General features: G+C 39.8%; 1 protein-coding gene across 3 annotated transcripts in view; it reads right to left on the bottom strand.

Annotated features, from left to right (window-relative positions):
• The window catches only part of Grm1 (glutamate metabotropic receptor 1), a 367,695-nt gene that overhangs the window by 25,549 nt on the left and 317,063 nt on the right, over positions 1 to 25,083 (bottom strand). For all 3 annotated transcript variants that reach the window (XM_040758193.1, XM_040758192.1, XM_040758191.1), the window contains 2 exons: positions 19,823 to 19,949; positions 6,962 to 7,892 (listed from right to left, as the gene is read on the bottom strand). In XM_040758193.1, the coding sequence (XP_040614127.1) occupies positions 6,962 to 7,892; positions 19,823 to 19,949 (1,058 nt within the window). The remainder of the gene's footprint in view (positions 1 to 6,961; positions 7,893 to 19,822; positions 19,950 to 25,083) is intronic.

The raw sequence follows: 25,083 nt of genomic DNA, 5'->3' as shown, positions 1-25,083 counted from the left end.
TAGCTCCTCTAGTGTCTGCCTTAAATGTTTTGACAATTGAGTTTCAAATCTATAGCTCTTGTTGAGACCTTTATTTTAACAACTAAGCTTAAATTTCCAAGTAGCCCATGAACATCTCCCCTTGGGTGCCTTTACAGCATCTTCAACCAGTAACTCTGAAGTCCAACTCATAAATGTTTCTCTGTCTCACTGAAGTCTATACATTTCATCATAATTGTGTGCTTCTTATCACCCAGGGTCAAATCATGACCGCCACATACTACTTTTATTTCCTTAGTTCATCTCCCTGGGCTGTTTTTCTGGTTCAAATGAAATTCAGAGAGGAAAACAATGCAATACCTTAGATTCAAGTTTCATTCCAGTGGTATAATTAAAGGCTTTTACCTTTAAATAAAAAAAAACTTGATATTGAAACTCCGTTAACTAATCTAGAGTTAACTTTGTCCCATAAAGCTTAAAATTGATCCTGACATCCTACAGAAACCTTTACTGAACTTTGTAGTTGATGGACACCGTATCTAACATTGCATGAAAAATTGAATACAAGTTGTAGTTTATCTTCTTCCTGTAGCCCTATGTTTATTCACTCTCTTAACCCTCACACCGTTCCATGTGCTTCATCATTTTCATCAGATTCCATGCTATGGCCCAGAAGTAAATGAACACTGTGTGCTCTTCACTTATGTGATTTTCAACATGTGATGTAATCTCACTGCAGAGTGATTTGTTCTGTTGAAGAAATTCATGAAAGTGAAGTCTAAGTTACAATGCCATTTAAAAGTCTTTCCAACTTTCCCTAGATATTACAGCATAGGAAGATCATCTTTCATGCCTGGGCATTTAGAATATCATGCAGGTCCCTTATTATGACACACGACACCCATATTGACTTATATTTATATCTCCTTTGTTGTACTTTAGGAGTGCCTTGCTCTTATATATTGACTCTGAATATTGTCTACCATTACATCAAATACCTAAATGTTTAAGTTAACAGTTGAAACAATTGATTATATAAATGATGCAATCAGTATAATAAACTGCTGAGTAAATGTTTTTATCAAGTAGTAAATGCTTCAATAAAACTGCCTGTTTACTATAAAATAAAATTACAATAATGTTAAAAACCATATATTATATGATTTAGGAGAAGATCTGTAATGGGTAAGAGGTCCTTGTGCACAAAGACAAGCACTGGCAAAGCCTGGAAGGTTGAACACACAGGATTGTCCCTTCAATGGAAAATGTTTGCCTGTCTTTCTCCTGAAATGCTAGGAAAGGATGTAGTTTACAGCCTGGTGATCTTTTGCTAGGTGTATGGCCACACTTCACCCCTATCCTTCAGAGTATTATGTCTTTTTATTCCAGGTTTTCCCCTGCTAAATCTTCAGCATTTCTTCTAGGCCATGAAACCCATCATTGTGAGTGATGTCACTTATACTTTACAACAGCCTAACTTCTATGTTATCTTAGGGCCAGGCCAATCCTGACTCCCACGGGCATTATGATTACCTCAGTAATTCACCTTAGACTCTAAATCTTGAACACTGTTTCTGAGTCAACAGTACCCATCTTTAGGAAAGAAGCCAGATGTACTTTGTAAAGAATTTCAATGTAAACATGTCTTAAGCTTTGTTATACTCACGAGACTGAGTTACTTGTCATCAGAAAACCTTTTTTTCCCCAAAATTGTGCTGTGCTTAAATGTGGCTAAAATAAATGACCTGGAGTAAGACTCCACAAGTTTGTTCCAGCACCAGCCAACTAAGTTAGGCTGAACTGAGTTTCATCCTTACCTCACCTGGATCATTTTCCTGCCAGCCCGATGCTTGCAGGGACCCCCTCAAAAGTAATGTCAGAATATCAAGACCTTTTCTCATGAGCCACAACAGAGTTTGTGTTCGTATCAGGGCAGAGAATCTTCTACCACTTCACGCTGAAGTCTCTTTGCTCACTGTCAGGTTTCTCTTCGTCATCGAAGTAGGACAGAGAAACCAAACACTGACCCAGGGGACAGTGACTAAAGCAAAGGTTTAGTGACCTATACCTGAAGGCAAACAATAACCTAGTAGGAAGCTATTGAATTCTCGTTTCTGATGCTATGATAAAATGCTCCGACAAAAGCAGTCTCGAGGTGAATGGGCTGATGTCAGCCCTCAGTTCCAGGTTCTATCTCATCATAGCATGGAGGTCACAGCAGCAGGAGCTTCAGATCCCTAATTTGGAACAGAATGTAATGTGCACATACATGCCTTTACTCCTCATCCAGGGCCTAGCCCATGAAATAGCGCTGTCCCTCATTGAGACTCTCCTCAGGGGGCTTATATGTTGTGTCAAGTTGTCAGTCAAAACTAGGCATCACAGGAGTGAAAAGAGAGATAATCTCATAGTACCATCCATGCAATACTTCAATTGGCTCTCAAATTTAGAAAAAAACAAACAAGAAACATGCAGATGCTTGGAAACATTGCAGCAGCATAATAATCAGCTCAGACAAGAAAGTGTGCATTAATATTACTCATGTATTGACTTGTGGTTATAGTTCAGTTTCATGCCCAATTATAAATGCAGAAGCCCAGAGGAGTGTATTGTAACTTTTCAGCTCCATAAACTGCCAGACTGACCTTCATTTTATCTTCAGTTAGTGTGCTAAGTGCTAGCTAGTTTTATATTAACTTGACACCATAATATAGTCATCAGAGAAGAGGGAACCTCAACTGAGAAAATGCCTTCAAATAAATTGGGCTTATGCAAACCTTTAGGGCATTTTCTTAATTAGTGAGTGATGGGAGAGGGCCCATCCCAGTATTGGTGGGGCCACCCCTGGGCTGATGGACCTAGGTTCTATAAGAAAGCAGGCTGAATAAGCCATGGGGAGCAAGCCTGTAAGCAGCACTTCCCTATGGCCTCCAGGTTCCTGTCCTGCTTAAATGCCTACTCTGTCTTCCTCCATTGATGAACAGCAGTGGGTAAGCCCAATAAACCCCTTCTTCCCTAGGTGGTTTGATCACTATTTCATCGCAATAGTAACCCTACCTAGGATAGTTCGATAATTTCAGTGTATTTAGAAAATGAATGGAAATGTTAGTTTGACAGTATTATTAGCGTAATTGTTTTGAAGTATGTCATTTACCTAGTAGTTTTACTCCTTTAGTTAAGTAATGTCAAATCATTTTTGCTTTAAGAGGAAGTCATACCTAATTTGTGTTTAAATAATGACTTTTTGGTGAAGTACACTGCTAAAAAGGAGAAAACTTTTGTTATCTTTATTTTAGCTAAGATTAAATACTTTCTGGTTAAATAAATCTGTAGGACACAGCTAAGGAAAATGGAGATATGAAAGGCTCTAGTTGGCCTGTTAAGATTAGTTTATGCCTCAAAGACTTGGAACAAAAACAAAAATAGAAAGGACATGGGACTAAATAACTAAACCCAAAATGTAAGATGTATCGTTAAACTTCTCCTAAGTTTTCTTCCAGAAAATGCATAGCAAGCATTCAAAATGTCATTTCTATCAGACATTTTACTATGGCTAAAATTAAAAGTATTTAAATAAACTTGGCAAAGTCAACCATGTGCCGTGATCTCTCTTGTGTATTTGCAGGAACAGGCTGCTAATAGAGTGTCTCCAGACTTGTGACCCCCAAAACAACTACAGACCAGGTGGAAGCTGTTCATTATGGTGTCTGAACAAACTGCTGAACACCCTCGGCACACCATAAATGTAGGAACTGCACATTCAGAATGGCAATAAACTCACAGGGTGACACATAAGCTAGAGTTTTCAACCCCTTGCTTTAGTTGCAAAACTCTGCCAGTTTTTCGTTGCTGCAGAATATATTAGACTGTTTTTGGTTTTGTAACTTTGGAGACAAACCAAAGAAAAATGGAAAAATGGCAATAAAAAAGGCAAAAACATAGACACTGAGGTTATTGTTATAGTTTAAAATTACAGTGTTGTGGAAAGTTACAACAGAAGCAGGAGGAGAATAAATGAGAAAATGAATAATCAAATTATTGTTTTCCACAGAAATGTAGCCCCAGATACCCACTGTGGGTCAGCTCATTTGCATGAAACATATTGAAGAAGCTACAAATTGTGCTAAGAAAGCTGTGAGTTATCATTATTAATTGGAACTAAATTCATCAACATAGCCCTGTGGTAATGCTTGATAATTTATACCTAATAATTAGTTTACTGGTGAAAGTACCTCTTCCAAGACAACCAAATCAGCTTAGATCACATCAAACTCTCCTTTGAATGAGAAATCCCAAATGAAATTAATTTCTAAATTTATGATTGGGAACGGAGTCTTCTCAAATTATAGGGAAAGTAGTTTGGGTGTGGGAGTCTGGTCCAAATGTACAGCGATTCTGGCTGCTCAGAAAGTTCCAGACACCACTCACATAATGTCAAAGAGTCCTTTTGCACCCTAGCAGCAAGCACAAGACTCATTACTCACAGTTCTTTTGGACAGTATTCCCATTCATCCATAGGAAGTCACATTCCTGGACATCTCAGTCCCATAGATTCTCAGAATAATAACTTTGAGAAATGACACAAGACCAAAAATCAAAAAATTGTCTTAAGCAGTAAAATAAATGCTGAGACATGGAGCCAGATGGTAGGTGAAATCCTTCTGACTTACTGCCTGTGAATATTCCAGTTTAAAGTGCCCTCCTGGTGTGTGTATGTGTGTCTATGTATATGTATGTCTGTTTGAACATGGAAATATGAGTATGTGTGTTTGGCATGTGCACAGGTGTGTATAAGAGAATACTCGTGCCCGTGAGAGCATGTGGGGACCAGAAGAGGGGAAGAGGATGTTTGGCGGCCTGCTCTGATACTCCATATCTTATACCCTTGTTGGAATCTCTCACTGAAGCTGGAGCTGGGCTGGCAGCTAGAAAGCGGTATCAATCCTCCTTTACTTATGCCTCGCTCCATCCTCCAGTGCTGGGGTTACAGGTGCTCAGTCATTGGTGGCTTTTCACAAGGGCTAGGTTTTTGAACTCAGACCATCGTGCTTGCGCAACAAGTGCTCTTACCTACTGAGCCACCTCCCTAGCTCCGAAGGTATCTTCTTTCCTGATATTTTTCTTTCTCTCACCTCTTAGTGAAATAGCTATGATGCTACTTCACAGCAGTCTGTTGGGGCTAATAGTCTTCTTTTTTGCTCATGTAACAGGCATGTAGTTTTGTTGTCATGCTAAGGACTATCTGGCAGTCACTATTGATTGGACACTGGCTAAAAGAAAAATCATGACAAGTATAAATTAGTACTGGACACCTTTTATAACCAACAGCTTATAAAATACCTGACATGAGAAATAAGCACGAATTGTTGGCTCTGTTCTAATGCTGCTAAATGTTAGGTATGTTTTCGTTTGAATTAATGACTATGGGTTTCAAAGATTCCCCTCCCCCCAAATTCTGCATCACAGGCACAGATTATGATTTCTGTAAGACGTCCATATGTGGCTTTAAAAATACAGAACTTAATGCATTAGAGGTTTAGATATATGTTAAGATAAGAACTCTTATACCAATTTAAAACAGGCTAAAGGGATTTATACTTAAAAGTTACATGAATTTGTAGCAACTTCATTTCCTTAGCTACATTGGAGGAAAGTGACTTCAGTCCTCTACCTGCTAGTTGACTTTCGTGCATGCAGTAGTTATTAAATGCCATATATCATGATGTGACTGTTAACATTCATTTCTCAGATCCATCTCAAAGAGCAAACTTAATCCTGTTAATGGTACATCTATGCCATTTTTAAAGCTTTTCTTTTGTTTATTTGGTTGTTTTTTGTTTGTTTGTTTTTTGAGACAGGGTTTCTGTTTGTCACCCTGGCTGTCCTGAAACTCACTCTGTAGACCAGGTTGGCCTAAAACTCATAGAAATTCACCTGCCTCTGCCTCCTGAGTGTTGCGATTAAGGGTGTAAATCATCACTGCCCTGCCCATGTCATTTTTTAAAAAATCATATATACTGCATGAAATGTATTTTCATAAATAACAGAATCAGGAAAATATTTACATGGAAACTTCATTACCCAGAATTACCAGAATGCAAACCATTTGGATTTTGATGTTCAAGTTTATGGCTCCTTATTCACTCGACTAAAAAACCACTCTGATCATGACAACGAAGAAGAAACACCTCAATTCATGTGGAACATGTTCATTACAATATGTGTAAAAGTTAATAAATAAGGGATCTAGGATAAAGCAGATGCTTCAGAGATATCATAACAGGGCATGCTCGATGCTCCACTGCAAACCAATTTTGAAGTGGCACTCTCCCTAGGGTGCTTAGCATCCTATCCCCTACCCCAGATTGCTAAAAGTGTCATTTCAGAGTAAAAATAAATCAGATGCTATCTTCAACCTCAGCCTAAACTTTCACTGAGAACCAGTATTCGCCTCTCTGACCCAGGACGAGACCGTGTTGATTCTCCACAAACTGGGAACCTACATAACAGGAAAGACATTTCTGGCAGAACTGCAGTTTGAGCCTCTAGGAAAACAAAAGTATGTACTTGGGTCAGCATTGCTCCACAATTCTTGCTGTTTCAAAGCAATGAAAAGCAGAGTACTTTTATGTTTATATTCCTATTCCAACAGTGAGATTTGAAAAACTTTCAGGAAGTGGAGGAAAACAATAAACAAGGGAGAGAATGAGGCAGGGGAGAGAGAGACAGAGACAGAGACAGACAGAGAGACACGCAGAGAGACACAGAGAGAGACAGAGAGATAGACAGAGACAGATACACAGAGAGAGACAGAGACACAAAGAGAGAGATGAGAAAGACAAAGAGAGAGACAGAGAGAGGGACAGAGTGAGGGACAGAGAGAGAGACACACAGAGAGACACACAGAGAGAGAGACAGAGAGACAGAGAGACAGAGACAGAGACAGAGACAGAGACTGAGAAACCCACACCAGACGACTCACTTGGTATTTCCTGCCCCCGGCTTCTTTCTCCGGAAAATGTTGAGGAAGGTGTTGGAGCGGCAGGGCAGCTTGCCATCACCAACGTGCATGCGGACTACGTCAGAGGTGGTGAAGGCACTGCGGACATTCCTCTCGGGCTTGGCAATAATGATGTACATCTTGGGAGTGAACATGCACCCCAGGGCCACCGTCACACTGAGGCTCACTGCGAAGCAGGTAGTGATGATCTTGTAGTTGCTCCCAAAGTAAATGGGCACAAAAGCCAGCCAGATGATGCAGGTAGTGTACATGGTGAAGGCGATGTATTTAGCCTCATTGAAGTTGGCGGGCACATTGCGGGTCTTGAAGGCATAGTAGGTACAGCTCATGATGAGGAGTCCATTGTAGCCCACTGGGGCCACTACCCCCAGGTTGCTGGTATTGCAGATCAGGTAGACTTCCTTGATACTCGGGTAGGACAAAATGGGCATGGGAGGCTCCATGATGATCAAGGTCACCACTAGTGTCAGCTGGACACTAATCAGAATGGAGGCAATGATCACCTGGGCCCAAGCGCTCATGAACCTAGGCTTCCGGGTACAGATCTTCTTCTTGCTGCCGGCCAGGATGCGTGCGATACGATTGGTTTTGGTGACTAATGCAGAATAGCACATGGCGGAAGAGAGGCCGACCAGGAGGCGCTGGAGGTAGCAGGATGTAGTGGTAGGTTTGGCGATAAGGGTGAAAGGGCACACGTAGCCCAGGAAGATGCCAGCCAGAATGATATAGCAGAGCTCTCTGCTGGAGGATTTGACCACAGGTGTGTCCCGGTACAGCACAAAGATGAGGGTGACAAAGAGAGTCACAAGGATGCCCAGGCAAGAAAAAGCGATGGCTATGATAGATTCTATGTCACTCCACTCGAGGTAACGGACAGGAATGGGCTCACAGCCTGCAAGGAGAAAAATGATTTTAATCTGAGTCTTGGATTTCTATGCTTGCCAGTTACTGGAGGCGTACCTATAGCCACATCCTTCATGGTTTTTGCGGTTACAAAATGCCTCCACGTTACTCAGAGACACTCCATTGCCTTCCCAATAACCGTGCCTCCAAACTTCATCTCATTATAGCCTGCTGCGGCTTACTTAAACAGTGCCTTTTCCTTCAGCTTCAGCATTGTAAGTGGTTGTCACTGCCTTGGTGAAATTTAATTCTATACTTTTTCAAAAAGAAAGGAAGTAAAAATAACATAGGGGTAACCAAAGGGAATATGCTCATAAGAGAGAAACTAAGAATTATTTTTATTTTATGCAGCCCTTGTCCATAAGCATGTAGGGCTCATAAACAAGTTTTAGCTAGCAGAGTATTGTATATATTGTAGAAAAATTCACATAGTTTTGTATTACTTAAACTCCCATGTATGCTCAAGTCTAGCAGTTGGGGATTTGAATTAATAGCCCCTGACAGACACACCAAAGAATGAACGCTCTCTCCACTCATTTCTGTGGGTATTGTGTTTCTAAGGAATTGCCCAGGAGACAGTTCCTTCTCAAGAATTTATGACTGGTCTAGACCAGTATTTTCCCACACTGTGATACTGGAATTATTTTAATGAATCTAGAGACGGAATCTCTGTTTTATGGTCCCCACCCACCAAAGGACCAGAAGAATCAATTTTACTTCTGCTCAGTCCTTCAGCACCAACCCACCTCAGTAAGCGTGTTTTTGGCCACCAACCATTGAGTGTTAGCAATCACTTCTGAGGATCAACCAGTTCGGAAATGCTCACATCAACATAGGAGTGTCAATCAATCAACCACATTCTCACATTACCGATGTAGGGGTTCAAATTTTAAGCTGATGATCGGAAAAGCAAAGTAGCAGGCCATTAGCTCTTACCACTACCTCAGGCTAAATGAGCTGATCCTGCTGCCTTTCCTCTGTGTGACTGGAGAATGAATGCCTGATACTGATTCTTGCTCCTGTCTTATATTCCTCTCTTGAGTCCTGGGATTAAAGGTGTGAGCTATAATTCTCTTTTAGACTGATTCAGTCTTGTGTAGATCTGGGTGGCCTTGAACTCACAGAGACCCTTCTACCTCTTAATCCTGACTCCTAGGATTAAAGGTGTATACCACTACTTCCTAGTTTTTGGCTGCTGGGATTAAATGTGTGTGCCTGACTTCTATGGCTCATGGGTGACTTTGCTTTCTGAATCCTCAGGCAAGCTTTATTAAATCATAAATAATGTATCACTACAAATGGCTGTCATAAAAGTTGATTCATAGTAAAGAAAATATTATGAAAGCTATCAAATATGGTAGATAGTTTTCATAGATTATCATGTGATATGAAAAGATTATTCTGATAAGAAGTCCTTAGCAAGAATCTCACATAAAACAAAATCATTTTTTTAATAATAGGAAATCCATGGAAAAGTTTACGGTTTCAGTCACAGATACACAAAAATGAGCAAGAAAACATTCTTGAAAGACATCCCAGGATTATTGTGTAAGATTCATAGTGATAATTCTGGAGATAGCATAAAGGTTATCTAGTATAGGCTCCCTGCTGAGTCCTACATAAACTCCTCAAGAAGAAACTAAATCATTTATTAGGAGAGACAAATTGACCATAAGATTAAAATATAATCATATTTCCAAGATAGTAGAGATGTAACCAGTTCATGCTTAATTTATAATTTACATGAATGTGAAAATTGTGAAAGTTGGACACTGAAATTAAAAATAAAATCCTTTGAGACTTTCTAATGGAAGGTATAACATATAGCTACCCACTCTATCATTTACAAATATGAATTATCTTAAAATTATCTGTTTTTCAAAGACTGATGTATTCTATTTCAGAATATTACTATAAGTAGGCAAAGATTGTTACATTTGTTTATGACTGACCTAATAAAAATCTGAACAGTCAATAGCTAAGCATTAGAGGGATAGATGGGGTTGGTGAGCAGAGAGAAAAAAGAGAATGAGGGAGAAAGAGAGGGAATTGCTTGGAACCACTAAGCCAGGCAGCAGAATAGGACATACAGAATGATAAAAAGGTTAAAAAGCTCAAGGCAAGATGAGATGAAGAAAAACAGGTTAAATAAGCTTTAAGAGCTGGTACAACCAGCGTAAGATAAAGCCAAGCTTTCATAACTGATACGTCTCCATATCATGATCTGGGAGATGGTTGGTGGCCCAAAAGAAAGCCTGCTACAGTATTCCCCGGAAATATGATAAAATCCTTACAATGGTAAAAATAGGATTAACTTTTTTATTTATCTAGAACATTATGATGTATGATTCAATGGTATGAGGAAACATTCATCACAATGCTTACAGATGAATTTACACTTCACCACACTGTCTTCATCATTCTCAACCCTCTGGGAATTCAAACGGAACCTTAACATTACTGAATATTTAAATGCTTAGCAAAATTAAAAAACCCAGCTGTGGCAAGCCTAGAAGCAAAAATGCCTGTCTTGGTAAGTTTCTAAACTGAAATCCTCGGAGCACACTACATTGCAATCATATCAATAGTGGTATGACTCTTAATGGGTAACCAACTGCTCTTTGATTGGATTTGAGACAAGCTCCACTGTACATTATCCATGATTGGTACTAAAGTACAGTCAAAACCCGTGGCTGGGGAAGGCAAAGTCTCTAGAGGGCACCCTGTTACTATTGCAAAGCTAAATTAACACAGGGTCAAACCACCACCTGAATACTGATGCCTAACCCTGTAGACAGGTCTCAGCTTTGACAGCAGTGAATAAGGAAACCCGTGGCTCTCAAGGTGCTGAAAACAAGTGACAGCTGAAGATCCAGTCCTAAAACAAATCATTTCTACAACCCCCACTAAAGTTTGGTGAATGTGGTAGAAAAAGGTTAGGACACATTCAAGAGTCACAAAATACAGAGAAGAGCTATGAAATGCCCTCATTGAGCCACGATGGAGCGATTGCACATGTGAACACATACAACAGCAGTGGCTTCCTTCCTGGGGCCTGCACAAGACTGACCTTTTCAGCAACTAGTCATGGGAGGTGAGGATCATAGGGTCCTACCTTCTCTGCTGACATCTTGGCTAAGAATAGATGCTGGAAGAGGGAGAATTATGGTCTAAACTTGATACCCACTGTGAGCCCAATCAGGCTCCAATAATAAATAGTTCCAAACCCATAACCACACACACAGCTCAGTGGATCACAAAACGAGCAAACAAACAGCAGAGAATGTGAGAAGGGGATTTGTAGGAGAGTGGGCAGGGCCAGGAAAGAGATGAGAGGGTGAGAGTCACTAGACTGCGTTTTATACACATATGAAACTATCAATGAACAACATCAGCACAATTTCTTTTTTTTTTTTGAGACAGGGTTTCTCTGTGGCTTTGGAGACTGTCCTGGAACTAGCTCTTGTAGACCAAGCTGGCCCCAAACTCACGAGATCAGCCTGATTCTGCCTCCGGAGTGCTGGGATTAAAGGCGTGTGCCACCACCAGCCCTCAACACAATTTCTAAAGATTATTGTACCTGTCATATTTTGGTATACTCTACTTGTTCATATATGGTTTTCTTTACTGATTTGAAGTTATGCAAATATGACTCCATCTTTGCTATTTCTCTTACCCATAATAGGAGTCTGTTACTAAGGTTTCTCTTGCCAGTTAGCATCCCTAACTCATTAACTTAATGATAGCCAGCAAGTCTATTAGTTCAGATCATTTGAGAAAAGATATGCAGGCAAGTCACACTCACTTTTCCAATGCATTTCACACTGACAAGCAAGGATTGCCTGAGTTCACATATATGAAAAAAAATCAGAAGCTCCCAAAACACACTCATGTAATGTTTTCATTTCAAAGCAAAATGCATACTGCAGCAAAAGACAGACGGCATGTCAGCACCACCAAATCAAGAGAGATCCAGGTGCAAGCTCTTATTCATCCACAGATTACACTCCATCTGGAATGTGCACTGCCCAGATCTGTCTGATGAGCGCCAGCTTTGAGAGAGCTCGAGGCAGAAAAATCAGCCAGCCCATTCTGATGGGTTTCATTGGCTATCACCAGGGAAAATTTCAAGTTTGCATCTTACAAATCCCATCACCTATAACACTGTAAAAAATCAAAGACCAATTGTGGCGTCTCCACAAAACGTCAAATCGAGCTGTGTAACATCCTGAACAGTACACCACATGCAGATAAAGGACAATGTCTTTGAACTAGCAAAACACCAGGCATTCTTATGCAGTAATTGGGCAGTGTATCGTAGCCAAAACCTAAGCACAGGCTTGCTGCTCCACTGCGATCACTTTCACTAACAGCAAAATGCTAAACTCTTTTCATATGAGGAAATCGGTCTCTTGGATGTCAATCAGACCCAGCCAAGCCCTAGTCACCTGGAGATTAGGACTTCTTGATGCCTTTAATAAGGTTCTTAAAGATTGGCATTTCCCTCCCCCATTCCATCCCTGATTCTGACATCCTAAATTTGAGAAGCATTGGATTTTCCATCTAGAGGAAATTGACTCTAATGTTCAAGTCTGTCATACATGTAATGTTAATGAGATTATGTTCCTCTTTTGAGTTGTCAACTTTATGAAAACCCTGGGTAAGGGCACCCCAAGGCTGGAAGATGGGCTATCTCCCACAGTGGATGGTGAGCAGTGATCCGCACATACTTGACCCCCAGTTGCAAAAGAAGACTTACAAAGAGCTGTTTGGACAACATCCAGAGCTCTGAAAACAGGGCATCTTGGCAAATGTCCATGGCTAGTCAGTCATTCAGAGAAAGACAGGCATCATACAAGTTAGCCTTCCATTAGACAACAGATGACTTAGCAAACTCAGGCAAGTGGTAATAACTGTAACCCAAGGACTAGAGGCCATTTCTCATCTGTGAACCAGGTATTTCATAGTTTATATATCCAAATGCATTAGAAGGCTAAAATGGAATATCAAATTTCTTTCTAAGTAGGTCAAGTCACACTTAACATGGATCCAGAAACAGAGGTGATAATTATTTTACCCTAATTATCTTAGAGGAATTCATACCATTTATAACACTATTTCATGATAACATTCCAAAATGCTTTCCTCAATGTATTTACATAATATCAGTTACCTACAAAGTGAATTTCTACTTATTATTCAATGTACAGCTCAAATGTAAATATTCTTTGCAGGCTTTTTCCTTCCAAGGAATAAACCTTGCTTCCCACCCTGTGTTCATATGACACTGTGCACAGAGTCATGCTGTGAGATCTAGTTCACCGTCTACATATCTAGTCTCATGTGATGCTTCTTGTATGATTGCCTCAGTTTCTTAAAAAAAAACTCTGGGCACAAAATGGTTGGTAAGGTCTATTGTAGAATTAACTAGATAGATAGATAGATAGATAGATAGATAGATAGATAGATACATGGATACATAGATAGATACATAGATAGATACATAGATAGATACATAGATAGATACATAGATAGATACATAGATAGATAGAGATAGATAGATAGATAGATAGATAGATAGATAATAGTGTGGAGGTCACAGTAATGGGCAAAATGGAGAAAATAACTAAAGCTAGTTAATTTTTTCTGCTTTTTAATGACAGATTTAGTATAGACTTCCTTTTTCAGGAATCCTTATATTTTAGAACAAATAAGCATTATTGCATCACTTTTAATTGGTCCATGAATTATTAAATCACTGCCCAGTCCTATATCATCATGGGAAAGAAGCATGCTTATGAATCCTAGGAATTGAAGCATGAAATTTATGTGCAGAATTAAAATGTACATACCCCAGAAGAAAATACAAAAAGCCCAATAGCTTCCAAATTCACTTCCTCTGAGAATTCACCAACGTATTCTCAGACCCAGAAAAAAATACATGCTAATGAAAATTTAAATCACCTATAAATATTTGTTTTCACTAATGAGAATCTTTGCCATCCATGTAGACAACAACTATCTCTAATGGTGATTTCAGGACAGTTTTACAAACCTTATTTTCAGCAACAACAATCATTTCTCAGAGAAAAATCACTTTTCATTTTAACAGAAATTTTATAATAAAAGAAAAAACCATTAAAACAAAACACCCACTAAAAGGCACTGCCCTTACTCTTCTAAATATTTCTTCTGATTTTTTTTGTATTCTCTACCAGTGGGTTTTTTTTTCCTTTTCACAACTACTGCTACCATGGCAACACCAAAAACACATTGCCATGTGCTGTGCCCTTGCTCTGTGCATGACATGGCACCAAGTAAGTAGCAAATGGGACCTAATTTTCTGCTCAAACATGAAACTAATGGAAATGCTGCGACAATAGGTGTCATTAACACCTAAGTGTGAATGAGTATGAGAGATGTATGTTCTAAGATACTGAGAGTAATATTTGCAAATCAGCCTGTATATAAGATGGAAAAGTAGCTGGCTGGTGGGGAGAGAGGCAGCATGAGTTGCTACATGGCCCAACTCATTTGAATGTTAAGGTAGTCTTTATGTGCTCCACGGGTCACATTAACACAGCCAATCTTTAGAAAAGCCATTGTGCTGGCGTTCATCTAATTTATGGTCATGGAGATTTCCTCCATCCTTTGTCAAGATGAAGTCCTGATGAAGTCCTAATTAATAGGAAGAATCATTTGATAGTAAGTACATAATATTCTCACAGCAGGAGAATCCAAGGAATTGAATATGTGACTAGTTTCCATTGTGACAGCTGGGTGAGGTGGTATACCCGTATAATCCCAGAACTCATGTGGGAGGCTGAAGTGGGAGGGTGTTTATTTTTAAGGCCAGCCTGGGCTACATAGTCAGAGTTCTACAAGGGAAGTACAATGTGATTTGGTCCCAAAGAACTGTCAGTAAGTATCACAATATACTATATCTTTCTTTTTTTAATGTATGTTTTAAATTTCAGTGTGTGTGTGTGTGTGTGTGTGTGTCTGTCTGTCTGTCTGTCTATGTGTGTGCACTCATGAGCTCGCTCATATATACCATGAGGTACAGGTGAAGGTTGGAAGACAGCTTGCAGAAGTCTTTGCTTTCGATGGGTTCCCGGGGATTGAGCAATCACCTCAACCTACTGGGGCACCTTAGCAGTCCTTCAAAATGCATTTTAAGGTTTAAATAGAAGTTCTTTTTCATGTGAAAAAGGAACATAGGGAAGGCTGGGGCGAATCTTAAAAGAATGCAAAGAAGAAAAACAGCTCTTGTCTCTCAAAGCCTGAACCTCTGACTTCTTAGAACAACCCAGGAGTCAGCCAGATCTCACTCAAATAGCTTTAAGTGGAGAATGGGTGCTAGGTCAACTCCAGCTCTCAAACACAATGGCTCATTGAGGAATGTGACAAAAGAGAGGCCAAGCAGGAAGCCCCTGCTCTGCAGAGGAGGAGAAAACTGGAGAGAGACATGTTAGTGACAGGGGGAGGCCTGAGTTCAAAGAAGACTGGAAAACCACTTGTAAGCCATCCAGGGCATGCAGCTTGGGCGTAGGTGACATAGACCGCTGTTGGGTCCAGCAGGGAGGTATAAAGATTCACAAGGTAGCTTCTCTATTGACAGCTGCATTGATCTTCTAATTCTCTAAATGGAACAGACACAGTAGAACACAGCTGTTATGTCCAAGGCAACAGGCTCTGAGCATGAGAGCGGTGTTTCTCAATGGGTAGGATTGGAAGCAGTACTTAAAGCACTGATGCATTTAATTATCTTAATCTGACAAGTAATAAAGTTGGGATTCACGGTTGTCAAGCGATTAACCTAAGCTTCCACCTAAGTTGGTGAGAGAGAAAAAAAAAAAAAGACTCAAGATTTGCTTGTACATTCTGTCACTCCAGGTGGGTAGTATGAAACTAGTCCCTCACCCTTTGGGCTTTTTCTTCCCTTTACTGACTGCCTCCAATGATGTACATAAGCTTCTTAAATTGATATTATCTGTTTGGTCCATTTCTGCTTTTGTTGTCAGTGCTTTGGGGAAATGATCCCGAAGTTCTTAGCCTATACCAACCAGAGTGTTGAAGTATCTCCTCACCGGTGCTTTCTTCTAGAAGTTTCATTGTATCATATCTTACACTTAGAACTTTGATCCACTTTGGGTCATTTCTATTCAAAATGAATGATGGAATCAGTAGACTTTCAATCTTTTCAGCACCAGTTAGTAAAAAGTCATCCTTTCTCTAACTCGTAATCTTTAAATTTTGTTTTCCTTTCTGTAAGCCACCTAGAAAAATGGCTCAGTGCGCTCTTGACCCAGAAAGCACTAAAAAAAAGAAAGTCATTCAAAACAAATATTCACATTCACCTCAAGGACATCTATGAAACTAGGCCATCAAGGGTATGCATATCTCAAAAGAAAGCAAATGTTTGAAGGATGCCACTTTAAAGGAGCAATGTGTGCTGCTCCATCTGTGTAACATGAAATTGGTGGGTATTCCCAGGCCAAAATGCGGGGCTGGACACAGGTGCAGCAGGCCCCAAATTATTCTGAATTCAGACGCCACGTGCTTAAGGATGGTGAGAGTAATACCAAGCTGGAGTTTGGGTGTGGGTCCTCTAAGCATTGAAGAGTGTGCATATGATGCTCTGCTGAGCATAAGGAAAATGTGGTAGGTAGATTGACCCATGCAGGAGCTCTTTCCTACTACATGGAGGTGATTCTCACTGACCAGGAACACATTGTTCCTAAGTCAGAAACAGAGGCAGCAAAGAAGAAAAAGATACCTGGGAAGATGCCACAGAAACAAAAACTCCAAGCACCAGTGTAACACACACACACAAAAATAAAAGACCCAGAGACTGATACTAAGGTTCAAACTTCAAGCAGCCGGGCACTAGCTCTCTACCACAGACTAAAGGGTGATCCTGGCTCCACTAAACCTCAGACTGTAACCTCTCCTCAGTGTGGCTGGAGAATCCTGAGACTGAATGTCTTCCTATCCTCAATGTGGCTGGAGAATGAATGCCTGATACTGACTACTGAAGACCCTGCTCCTATCTTTTATACCCTCTAGTGATGGGATTAAAGGTGTGTGATACCAGGTGCTGAGATCATCTTTGTGTTGGCTGTGTCTCTTTAGGACTGGATCAATCTTGTGTAGATCTGAGTGACGTTGGATTCACAGAGATCCATAAACCTGCATCCTAGGACTAAAGTTGTGTACCACCACCTCTTAGCTTCCAGCTGCTGGGATTAAAGGTGTGTATCATCACTGCCTGATCTCTATAGCTTAAGGCTGACTTTGCTTTCTGAATCCTCAGGCAAACTTTAATAAATCATAAATAATATATCACCACATGCCAGAATAAATGGCATAAAGTAAGTACAAAAAAGTTATAAAAACATTCTTTTATAATTCCCTGTCTCTTTGATCAAAATGTCCTTAGTTTTCCACTTATTTCCTTAGCCTCTTCTCCTTCCTCAGTCGCCTCTTTTTTTGTAGTGTGGTGTGTGTGACATACTGCATTTAATTAAGATAGCATGCATGATCATGGGCATTTATTATATATTAATATACTAGGTCCAACTCCAGAGCTAAGGATGGGAGTCTGAAGGTGGGTATGTGTTGGATAAGTTTTAGATATATCAGTACTTTCAAGCTAGCTTTTAGCTAGAGAATTAAAAAAAGGAATAAAGAGGGAGTGTGGTTAATGGAGTCAGTACCCTCAAAAATAGCATATTCCAGCCAGGTGGTGGTGGCACACACCTTTAATCCCAGCACTCAGGAAACAGAGGCAGGTGGATCTCTGATTTTGAGGCCAGCCTGGTCTACAGGGTGAGTTCCAGGACATCCAGGATTGTTACACAAAGAAACCCTGTCCAAAAATGAAACAAACAAACAACAAAAAAGCACCATATTCCGATTTAACAAAAATGCCACATTCCCATCTAATTTGCTTTCTTTGAATGGGGTCTTTATACTGGATGATTTCTGATACTTATTTAGACCTAACTCTAACAAGGCTAACATTTCACGAGGTTGTGCCATTTAAGTATAATTTTAGCTATGTGACCTAGTTCTACTTACCTAACCATTTTTAAAACTATATTTGGAGAAAATCATGTGTTTTACTTTCACAGTTTTCTTTAGATTGAAGCAAGAAACAATCAACCTGCAGCAGCAGCATCACCTTTCCTGAAGATATCAAAGGCATCCAGGGAGTCTTGAGATCAGGGGCTCCTGGACCTTGCGCATACAACTTTGTGTCTATGGGTTTCTTCTACTTCCTCTAAGATGAAGGCTTAGTGCAGCAAGTCTATGTTTATCCACAGGCCAAGATTCCTATGACTCCAGACTTAAAATTTATGTGAAGTATTTCTGAAATGTTTCTCTCCTGTGAGCTTATGCCAGGGGTTATGAAAATCAAAATTTGTATATATGAACATTGCTTTTTATATATACATAAAACATATATACTGATACATATACATATGTATCATTCATTTGTGTATATATACATGATCAGTACATCCTAGCTCTATTGATTTTACTCCCAAATAGTTTCCTACATCCAATTGCTACCCTTCCTTCTCTCTGAAGCTGCTCTAGTCCACACCCTTCGAAATGCCTCATTGGGACCTAAGTGGCTGCTCCCTCACGGCTGTTTCCAGACTCGTCTGTGTTTCACATTGCCATCAGATCCATCTACCTGTAAAGAGGTATCATGAGGTCATTTTCTACCTCAAATCTCTCCCGTGGTTCTCCCGTGCTGAAAGCCAAAGTCTAAGTACAGACAAGGGCTGGGAAAAATGTTAGTAATCACCGTAAGTATCCCACCATCAGTAATCCTACCCAGTCTCATTTCTCAATACTTGTGGCGTCCATCAACTGAACCCACATACTTATTTCTGGATTTGCCCCAAGTCTGTCATTAACTCTCAACTCTCCCCTGCTCAACTCCCTAGCATTCTTTTCATCTCCTTGTTTGCCTAAGAACCTTCATGCATTGCATATGCATCTTTTGACGTTAATTGTTATATTTTCCTTCCATGTCTTCCCTAACAGATTTTAACAAAATAAAAGCTAAAATTGTAGCTGGGTCTGGAGGCTCAGCATTTCAATATTTGGAAGTCTGGATCAGGAGGAGAGCCAAGAGAACAATGCCAAGATGGACACACATAACATATACACGCACGTGCTCATGAGCACACACACACACAGACTTATATAGGTGTACATACACACACACACACACACTCACACACAGACACACACAGGCATACAAATGCCAAAAACAAAAGGCTAGGTTTGTGCTTTATTTTCCTTTATATCTTTAGGGATTGTATTAGTAATTTACACACATACAACAGATGTTCAAGAAATGGTAGCAAATACAAATTCAGTGGGCTTGAAATGCCTTCCAGTAAAATTTTGAAAAGAAAATATCTCTGTAGCAGAACATCCTACCACATATCAACTCGCTTGTATTCAGATGGAAATGCATTCTGTTCTCAGTGTAGGCCATGAAAACTTCAAGAGGCTTGTATGTGCTGTGGGGCACAAAGTATGTACCCAAAGGCAGTGATGAAAAGACAGGAGCCAACTGTTGAGTAATATCAGGAGGGTGTGGTGGCACACTTTTAATTTCAGCACTGGGGAGGCTGAGGCAGAGGGACCTCTGAATTTGAGTCCAGCCTGGTCTACAGAGCAAGTTCCAGGACAGCCAGAGCTAAACAGAGAAACCATGTGTAGAAAAAAATCAAGCCAACAAAAAGAAGAAGAAGAAGAAGAAGAAGAAGAAGAAGAAGAAGAAGAAGAAGAAGAAGAAGAAGAAGAAGAAGAAGAAGAAGAAGGATAAAAAGAAGAAGGATGAAAAAGGAGGGCAATAATCAGGCATCAGTTTACAAGTGAGGCTGATCCTACCTGTCAGCTCTGCATTGGGCCACCACCCCAGGTCACAGGCTCTGCAGGTGAACTCGTCTTGCACAAACTCGTTCTCTTTGCAGGCCGTGCAGATCCAGCAGCAGCTCACTTCTCCCTTCCGGATGACCTGCAAGACAGGAAGGTGTGCATTGTTCTCTTGGCTATCCTCCAGATTGAGCCTTCCAGCAGTGGAAAAAGCTGAGATTACAGGTGTGAACCCCTAGGCCTAGCTACAATCGCAGCCTTTATTTTGCTTAAGATCTGTTAGGGAAGACATGGAAGAAAAATACAGCATAATTATTAATATGAAAAGATGCTTATGCAGTACATGAAGATGCCTGGGAAGATGCTTGGACGTCAGCGCCCCAGACAAGCTCCTGTTTCAGGTGGGGACTTGCCTCCACAATAACCTTGACAAATCTCCTACCAGCTCAAGAAACACAAGGAAGTTTTGAAAACCCTATGATCCTCGAGATCAGGAGTGCATGTCAACTCATTCCAGGCTAAGTTTGGAAGCCTTTTGGTAGCACTTTAAAACAATGAATCAACTACATTATTTTTGCAGCATTTTTTAAGAAATAAGAATTTAAAGCAGGCACGGTGGCACACACCTTTAATCCCAGCACTCAAGAGGCAGAGGCAGGCTGATCTCTGTGAGTCTGAGGCCAGCCTGGTCTATAGCCAGAGTTCCAGAACAGTAAAAGGTACATAGTGAGACCCTGTAACAACATAAAACAAAAACATACCATTATCCATATTTATATCAATATTTATTAGTTACCTTTAAAAGTAAAAATTGATGATATATTTTTCCCTGGGGCGGGGGGGGGGAGAATGTATCCATCCTTTAAATTTATTGCAACAAATTGCTGGGGGAGGGGGAGATGGAGCAAGAATGTGACTGGCTATCTCATAGGTTGAACGCATACTTTCTCATTTTGTGGATGAGTGACTAGACCTAGAGCTAGGTTTCTTAATCTGAGATGTCAGAAACAGTATCATGTGATATTCATCCTGATAATGGGTTAGATTTTCTAGATTTCTCACAGTGTCGAAGACATCTGAACCAGATGCTGGGCATGATGCTTGTGAAGGCACAGGGTGCTGCATTCCTTCTTTCTCTCTTTCATTAGTTTTCAATCTTGTCTAGCAGGCAAGTCTCCCCCCACTTTGGGCCTTGCCTTTGATGGGGAATGTCCAACCCATTGACACTATGATGTTACCTTTCATCTACATACGTGTCAGGCACATTAACAGCTATCTTAAGATGTGACGCAGGGGCTGCAGGTTGAGCATACTTATCATACAGCAAGTCTCATTAATAAATTCAGTCAATGTGTATGATCTGGCTGTCAGAAACTGAGACAGTTGTTGGCTCCATGTCAGATCTGAGAAGTCACTTACACAGGCCTCACCCTTTGCCCGGATTCTTCAGATTCTACTCCACTCACATGCAGACTGATGTTCAAATACTCAAGGGAATGCCTGTGCTAATTCCTGGGACTATTTGTTTGCTTCCTGCAGAAATCCATCGTCTTCTTTCTCTGTACTGCAAATTGCAGCTCTCCTGGCCTTCCCAAACTCTGATTCTGTCTTCTTGAATTAGCAAGATGGCCAAACTCTGTGTTCTGTGTAGTTGAACAATCAGGAGATTGCCTTCAGGCAGGAAGCCTGAGTGGTTTTAGGGTTTTCCTTGCACATTTTTTTCACTTCCCTGGCATCAAGGTCATGTGCTGTCTTCCAATGTCGGTACACAGTGGTTTCAAATATTTCACCAAGTTTACTCATTGTTTATGGCAGAAGGCACAGCCTGCACCCTGGTATCCCCTCACATAAAGTAGCAGAAGTCCTTCGCTAGCACATTAAAAATATCAAACATTTCCATATGTAAAGTCAGAATTAAGCTGTAAATATTGCCATAATTTAAAGTGATAGACATCTCAGCCTTCATAAATCTGAAATTATTTTCAGGCAGAGTTGAAATTTATACCCTAATTTTAGAATTGCAGCGAAAGATCAAATGACAGAATATTTTCAAACAATCATTTCTTTCTAAATGGTAAGGTAAATTTTTAATTAATACATGAATATTACTTTCTATTTAAATTAAGATAAGTCATGTAATAAAAGCCGATGTAAAATACTGTGTATCGGTTTAACCAGTTTTAATCTTTCATCTCCCAGTAAAACTAATATTACTATTTAGGCAAATTCAAGAGATAATACTAAAGAAATTTACCAACCCCACTTTCTGCATCCTTTTAATAACTCTCAGGTTTTCAGTTGTTCAAACAAAGCTTTGGGCTCAAAATTGCAAGAGCTAATCTACTAGCTGATTTTAACAGGAATGGTGATATAACATTAGTGACACAAAATTTTGTGGGCATGTCACAATGCTTCCATCATTATAAAATGAATGGGATGGCCACGCTTTTCAAAGTCCTATCCAGCTGAGTTCACATCATACAAGGTTTATATTCTATCATGTGACTGAAGTTTTTTTTTGTCTCAGGGGACATTAAGTGTGCTACTACCAAGTGTGCTAGAAATCAGTATAGGAATATTATAACATTCCCACACCCCTGTCTCCACTTTTCTGTTAAATAATACAGACTTGATATAAAGTCTGTTTCTCATCATTTTTTCTGTATAAATCAGCAGGAAGAATTTGCATCAAATAGTAGAGATAGGCACATATATACACGAAGAGCCACATGATCTATATATTCTTAATCTTGACATGTTTTTAGTTTTACCAGGAAAAGTAAAGACATATTATTTGCTTGACAATTTTGCTTGAGAATGAGAATCCAATCTCCCAAATAAACAATATCTTTTAGAGAATAATTCTGAAATTGGACTGAATAAGCTTTAGTAATACCTAGAAATACTTAACAACAACAAAAAATAAACAGGAAAATGTATAGGCAGAGAGGAAATTAGCTTGGAAACAACAGAGCGTAAGAAAGCATTAGTAAGGGTCAGTTATTCAAAGGATGATGAGAGAACACTTAAGTCACTTGGGAGCCTAAATCCCTACTGTGCTGCAGAGTTTTGCAGCACCTTCTCTAAAACAACACAGAATATTTTAATACCATCCTGTGTTGAAAGAAGGTAGTATAAATATAAAGAATTGAAATTATCAATGTAATTTAAAAGATGTTATTAGAAATGTCAACTTTACTCCAAAGAGAACTTCTCCATGTTCTCACAGCTACTGTTTGGAAAACTGAGAGATCACCATCCCTGTCCTGTAGCAGTGTATCCTCAGATGCTCAGGGCACACACCTAGGAATACCCTGTTCCAATTAGGAACAAATATAAATGGTTGCTTAGTGGACTCTTTAAGACATCCTGTATCTATCAAAACGTCTGATATCACACTGAAAATTATAATGTTCCCTGTACTTTGGTACTCAGCAGATCTGTCTCTGCCCTTTTTGCTCAGCCATAAAACGAAAACAAACAAACTAACAAAACAATAATAATAATGTAAGAGTGATATAAGAAGCTAAACTTGGGCAAGGGGTTATCAGTTCAAAATTAAGCAGTCCTCTGAGATCCAAATTTCTATTTTCCTAAATCTCTCTCTCTCTCCTCTCTCCTCCCTCCTCCCCTAGTAGAAAATACTGTAAATACATTGGCCAAAAGTTATTCCAGTTTTGAAGCCTATGTGTGTGGCTAGAATTTGGTTTAAAAAAAAAACAACAACCAAAAAATAAAACCAGCATTGCTTTACGCAGAACAACAGGCCATGTATAATGAGAAAATATTTGCAATGAATACCATGTTCACCAGGATATGTGAGGATGAGAGGAACCACTCCCCTCTCTTGCCACAGACTCCAACCCAATCTCAGAGTCTTGGGAAAACAATCTATATACCAACTTAAATGAAGAAGGTGTATGTGTGTGTGTGTGTGAGAGAGAGAGAGAGTGAAAGAGAGAGAGAGAGAGAGAGAGAGAGAGAGAGAGAGAGAGAGAGAGAGAGAGAGGAGGGGGGGAGGAGCATGCAGGAGATTTGTAACAACAGCTCTACAGATTCCTTCATTGTCTGGCACTTTCTTCATCTCAACTTAACTTCCCTCCCCCTAAGCTTTTCTTCCTAATTCTATACACTCTTCTCTTTGTATTTTTAAAGTGGATCATTATTTATGTTTTAAACTGTTGAAAAGCCAGTGCTTGGAAATCGAAATCCGCACTTACAGGAAACATGCCAGTTCACATAACGACAGAGTTGAACAACATGTGGCCTTGGGATGATAAGAGCTTTGGGTTGGCTCTCAGCCCAGTACTGTAACATTCTTGATGCAAGAATGGAGAAGCATGAGACTGAAGCCCTCATGGTCTCCGCTCCATCACCTGTAAAGGGAGCGCCTATAATACCTTCTGTGTAAGAGTCTCTGTGAGGAAGGAGTAACTTGTAAAGAATTCATTGTATGTTAACAAGGTCTTCCTGGGTGACACTTAAGTCCCTCGCTTCCTCCTTCTTTCCTCTAATCTTCTTTTAACTTCCTACCCATTTTTGTTCCTTCAGGTCTTGTGTCCTGTCTTCCTTTGCTCCCACTTGTCTGGGTAGAATTGCCCAGTAATGAGTTGCCAATGAAAGCTTGCACGTAGCATAGTTCTTATGGTTCAAGGATACCTGTGAGACAAAGGACTAAAGGCAAGAAAACAGAACACAGGGTATCTTTTCACTCCCTACCCCACTGTACATGACTGTATCTTAGAACAAGACTCTGAATTCTTTCATTGTCCTTCTATTCTAAGAGTGGGAATGCAGTCCTACTGTTTCTCTTCTTTGGCTTGCCTCAGTGTCCCCTTTTACTTTTTTATAACCAGTTTCCTGTAGTCAATACCCTTTATTAAATTGTATAGCATAGAGTCTTTTGACCAGACTAGATCTGTAAGAAATAACAACAAAATATATTTTATTTACATTTTCTAGGATTAACTCTCTCAATAAAGCTTTAGCACCAAAAGATATTGTTTTTATGAGTCACATATGTCTAAAAAGAAGTAATAGAAAATGGGATTTTAATAGCCTCAAAAGAAATAAAAATAATAAATTTTTATAAATTCTCAAAAAGGTATCAAATTATTACTTTAACATTTATGGTATTTGATGTTTAAGTTTTGTTTGTTTATTTGTTTGTTTGTGAAGGCTCCACTCCCCAGTTAATACAAATTAATGTCCTATGATCAGGCTGACTCTCTTCATAGTGGCTACAGAGAGCTTGCTCGCTCCCCTAAACCTGGTAG

Source organism: Mesocricetus auratus, unplaced genomic scaffold (assembly GCF_017639785.1).
Source record: "Mesocricetus auratus isolate SY011 unplaced genomic scaffold, BCM_Maur_2.0 Super-Scaffold_100018, whole genome shotgun sequence".
NCBI classification, from domain to species: domain Eukaryota; kingdom Metazoa; phylum Chordata; class Mammalia; order Rodentia; family Cricetidae; genus Mesocricetus; species Mesocricetus auratus.
The sequence above is the reverse complement of the archived record's forward strand: the minus strand, read 5'-3'. Positions and strand labels throughout refer to the sequence as shown.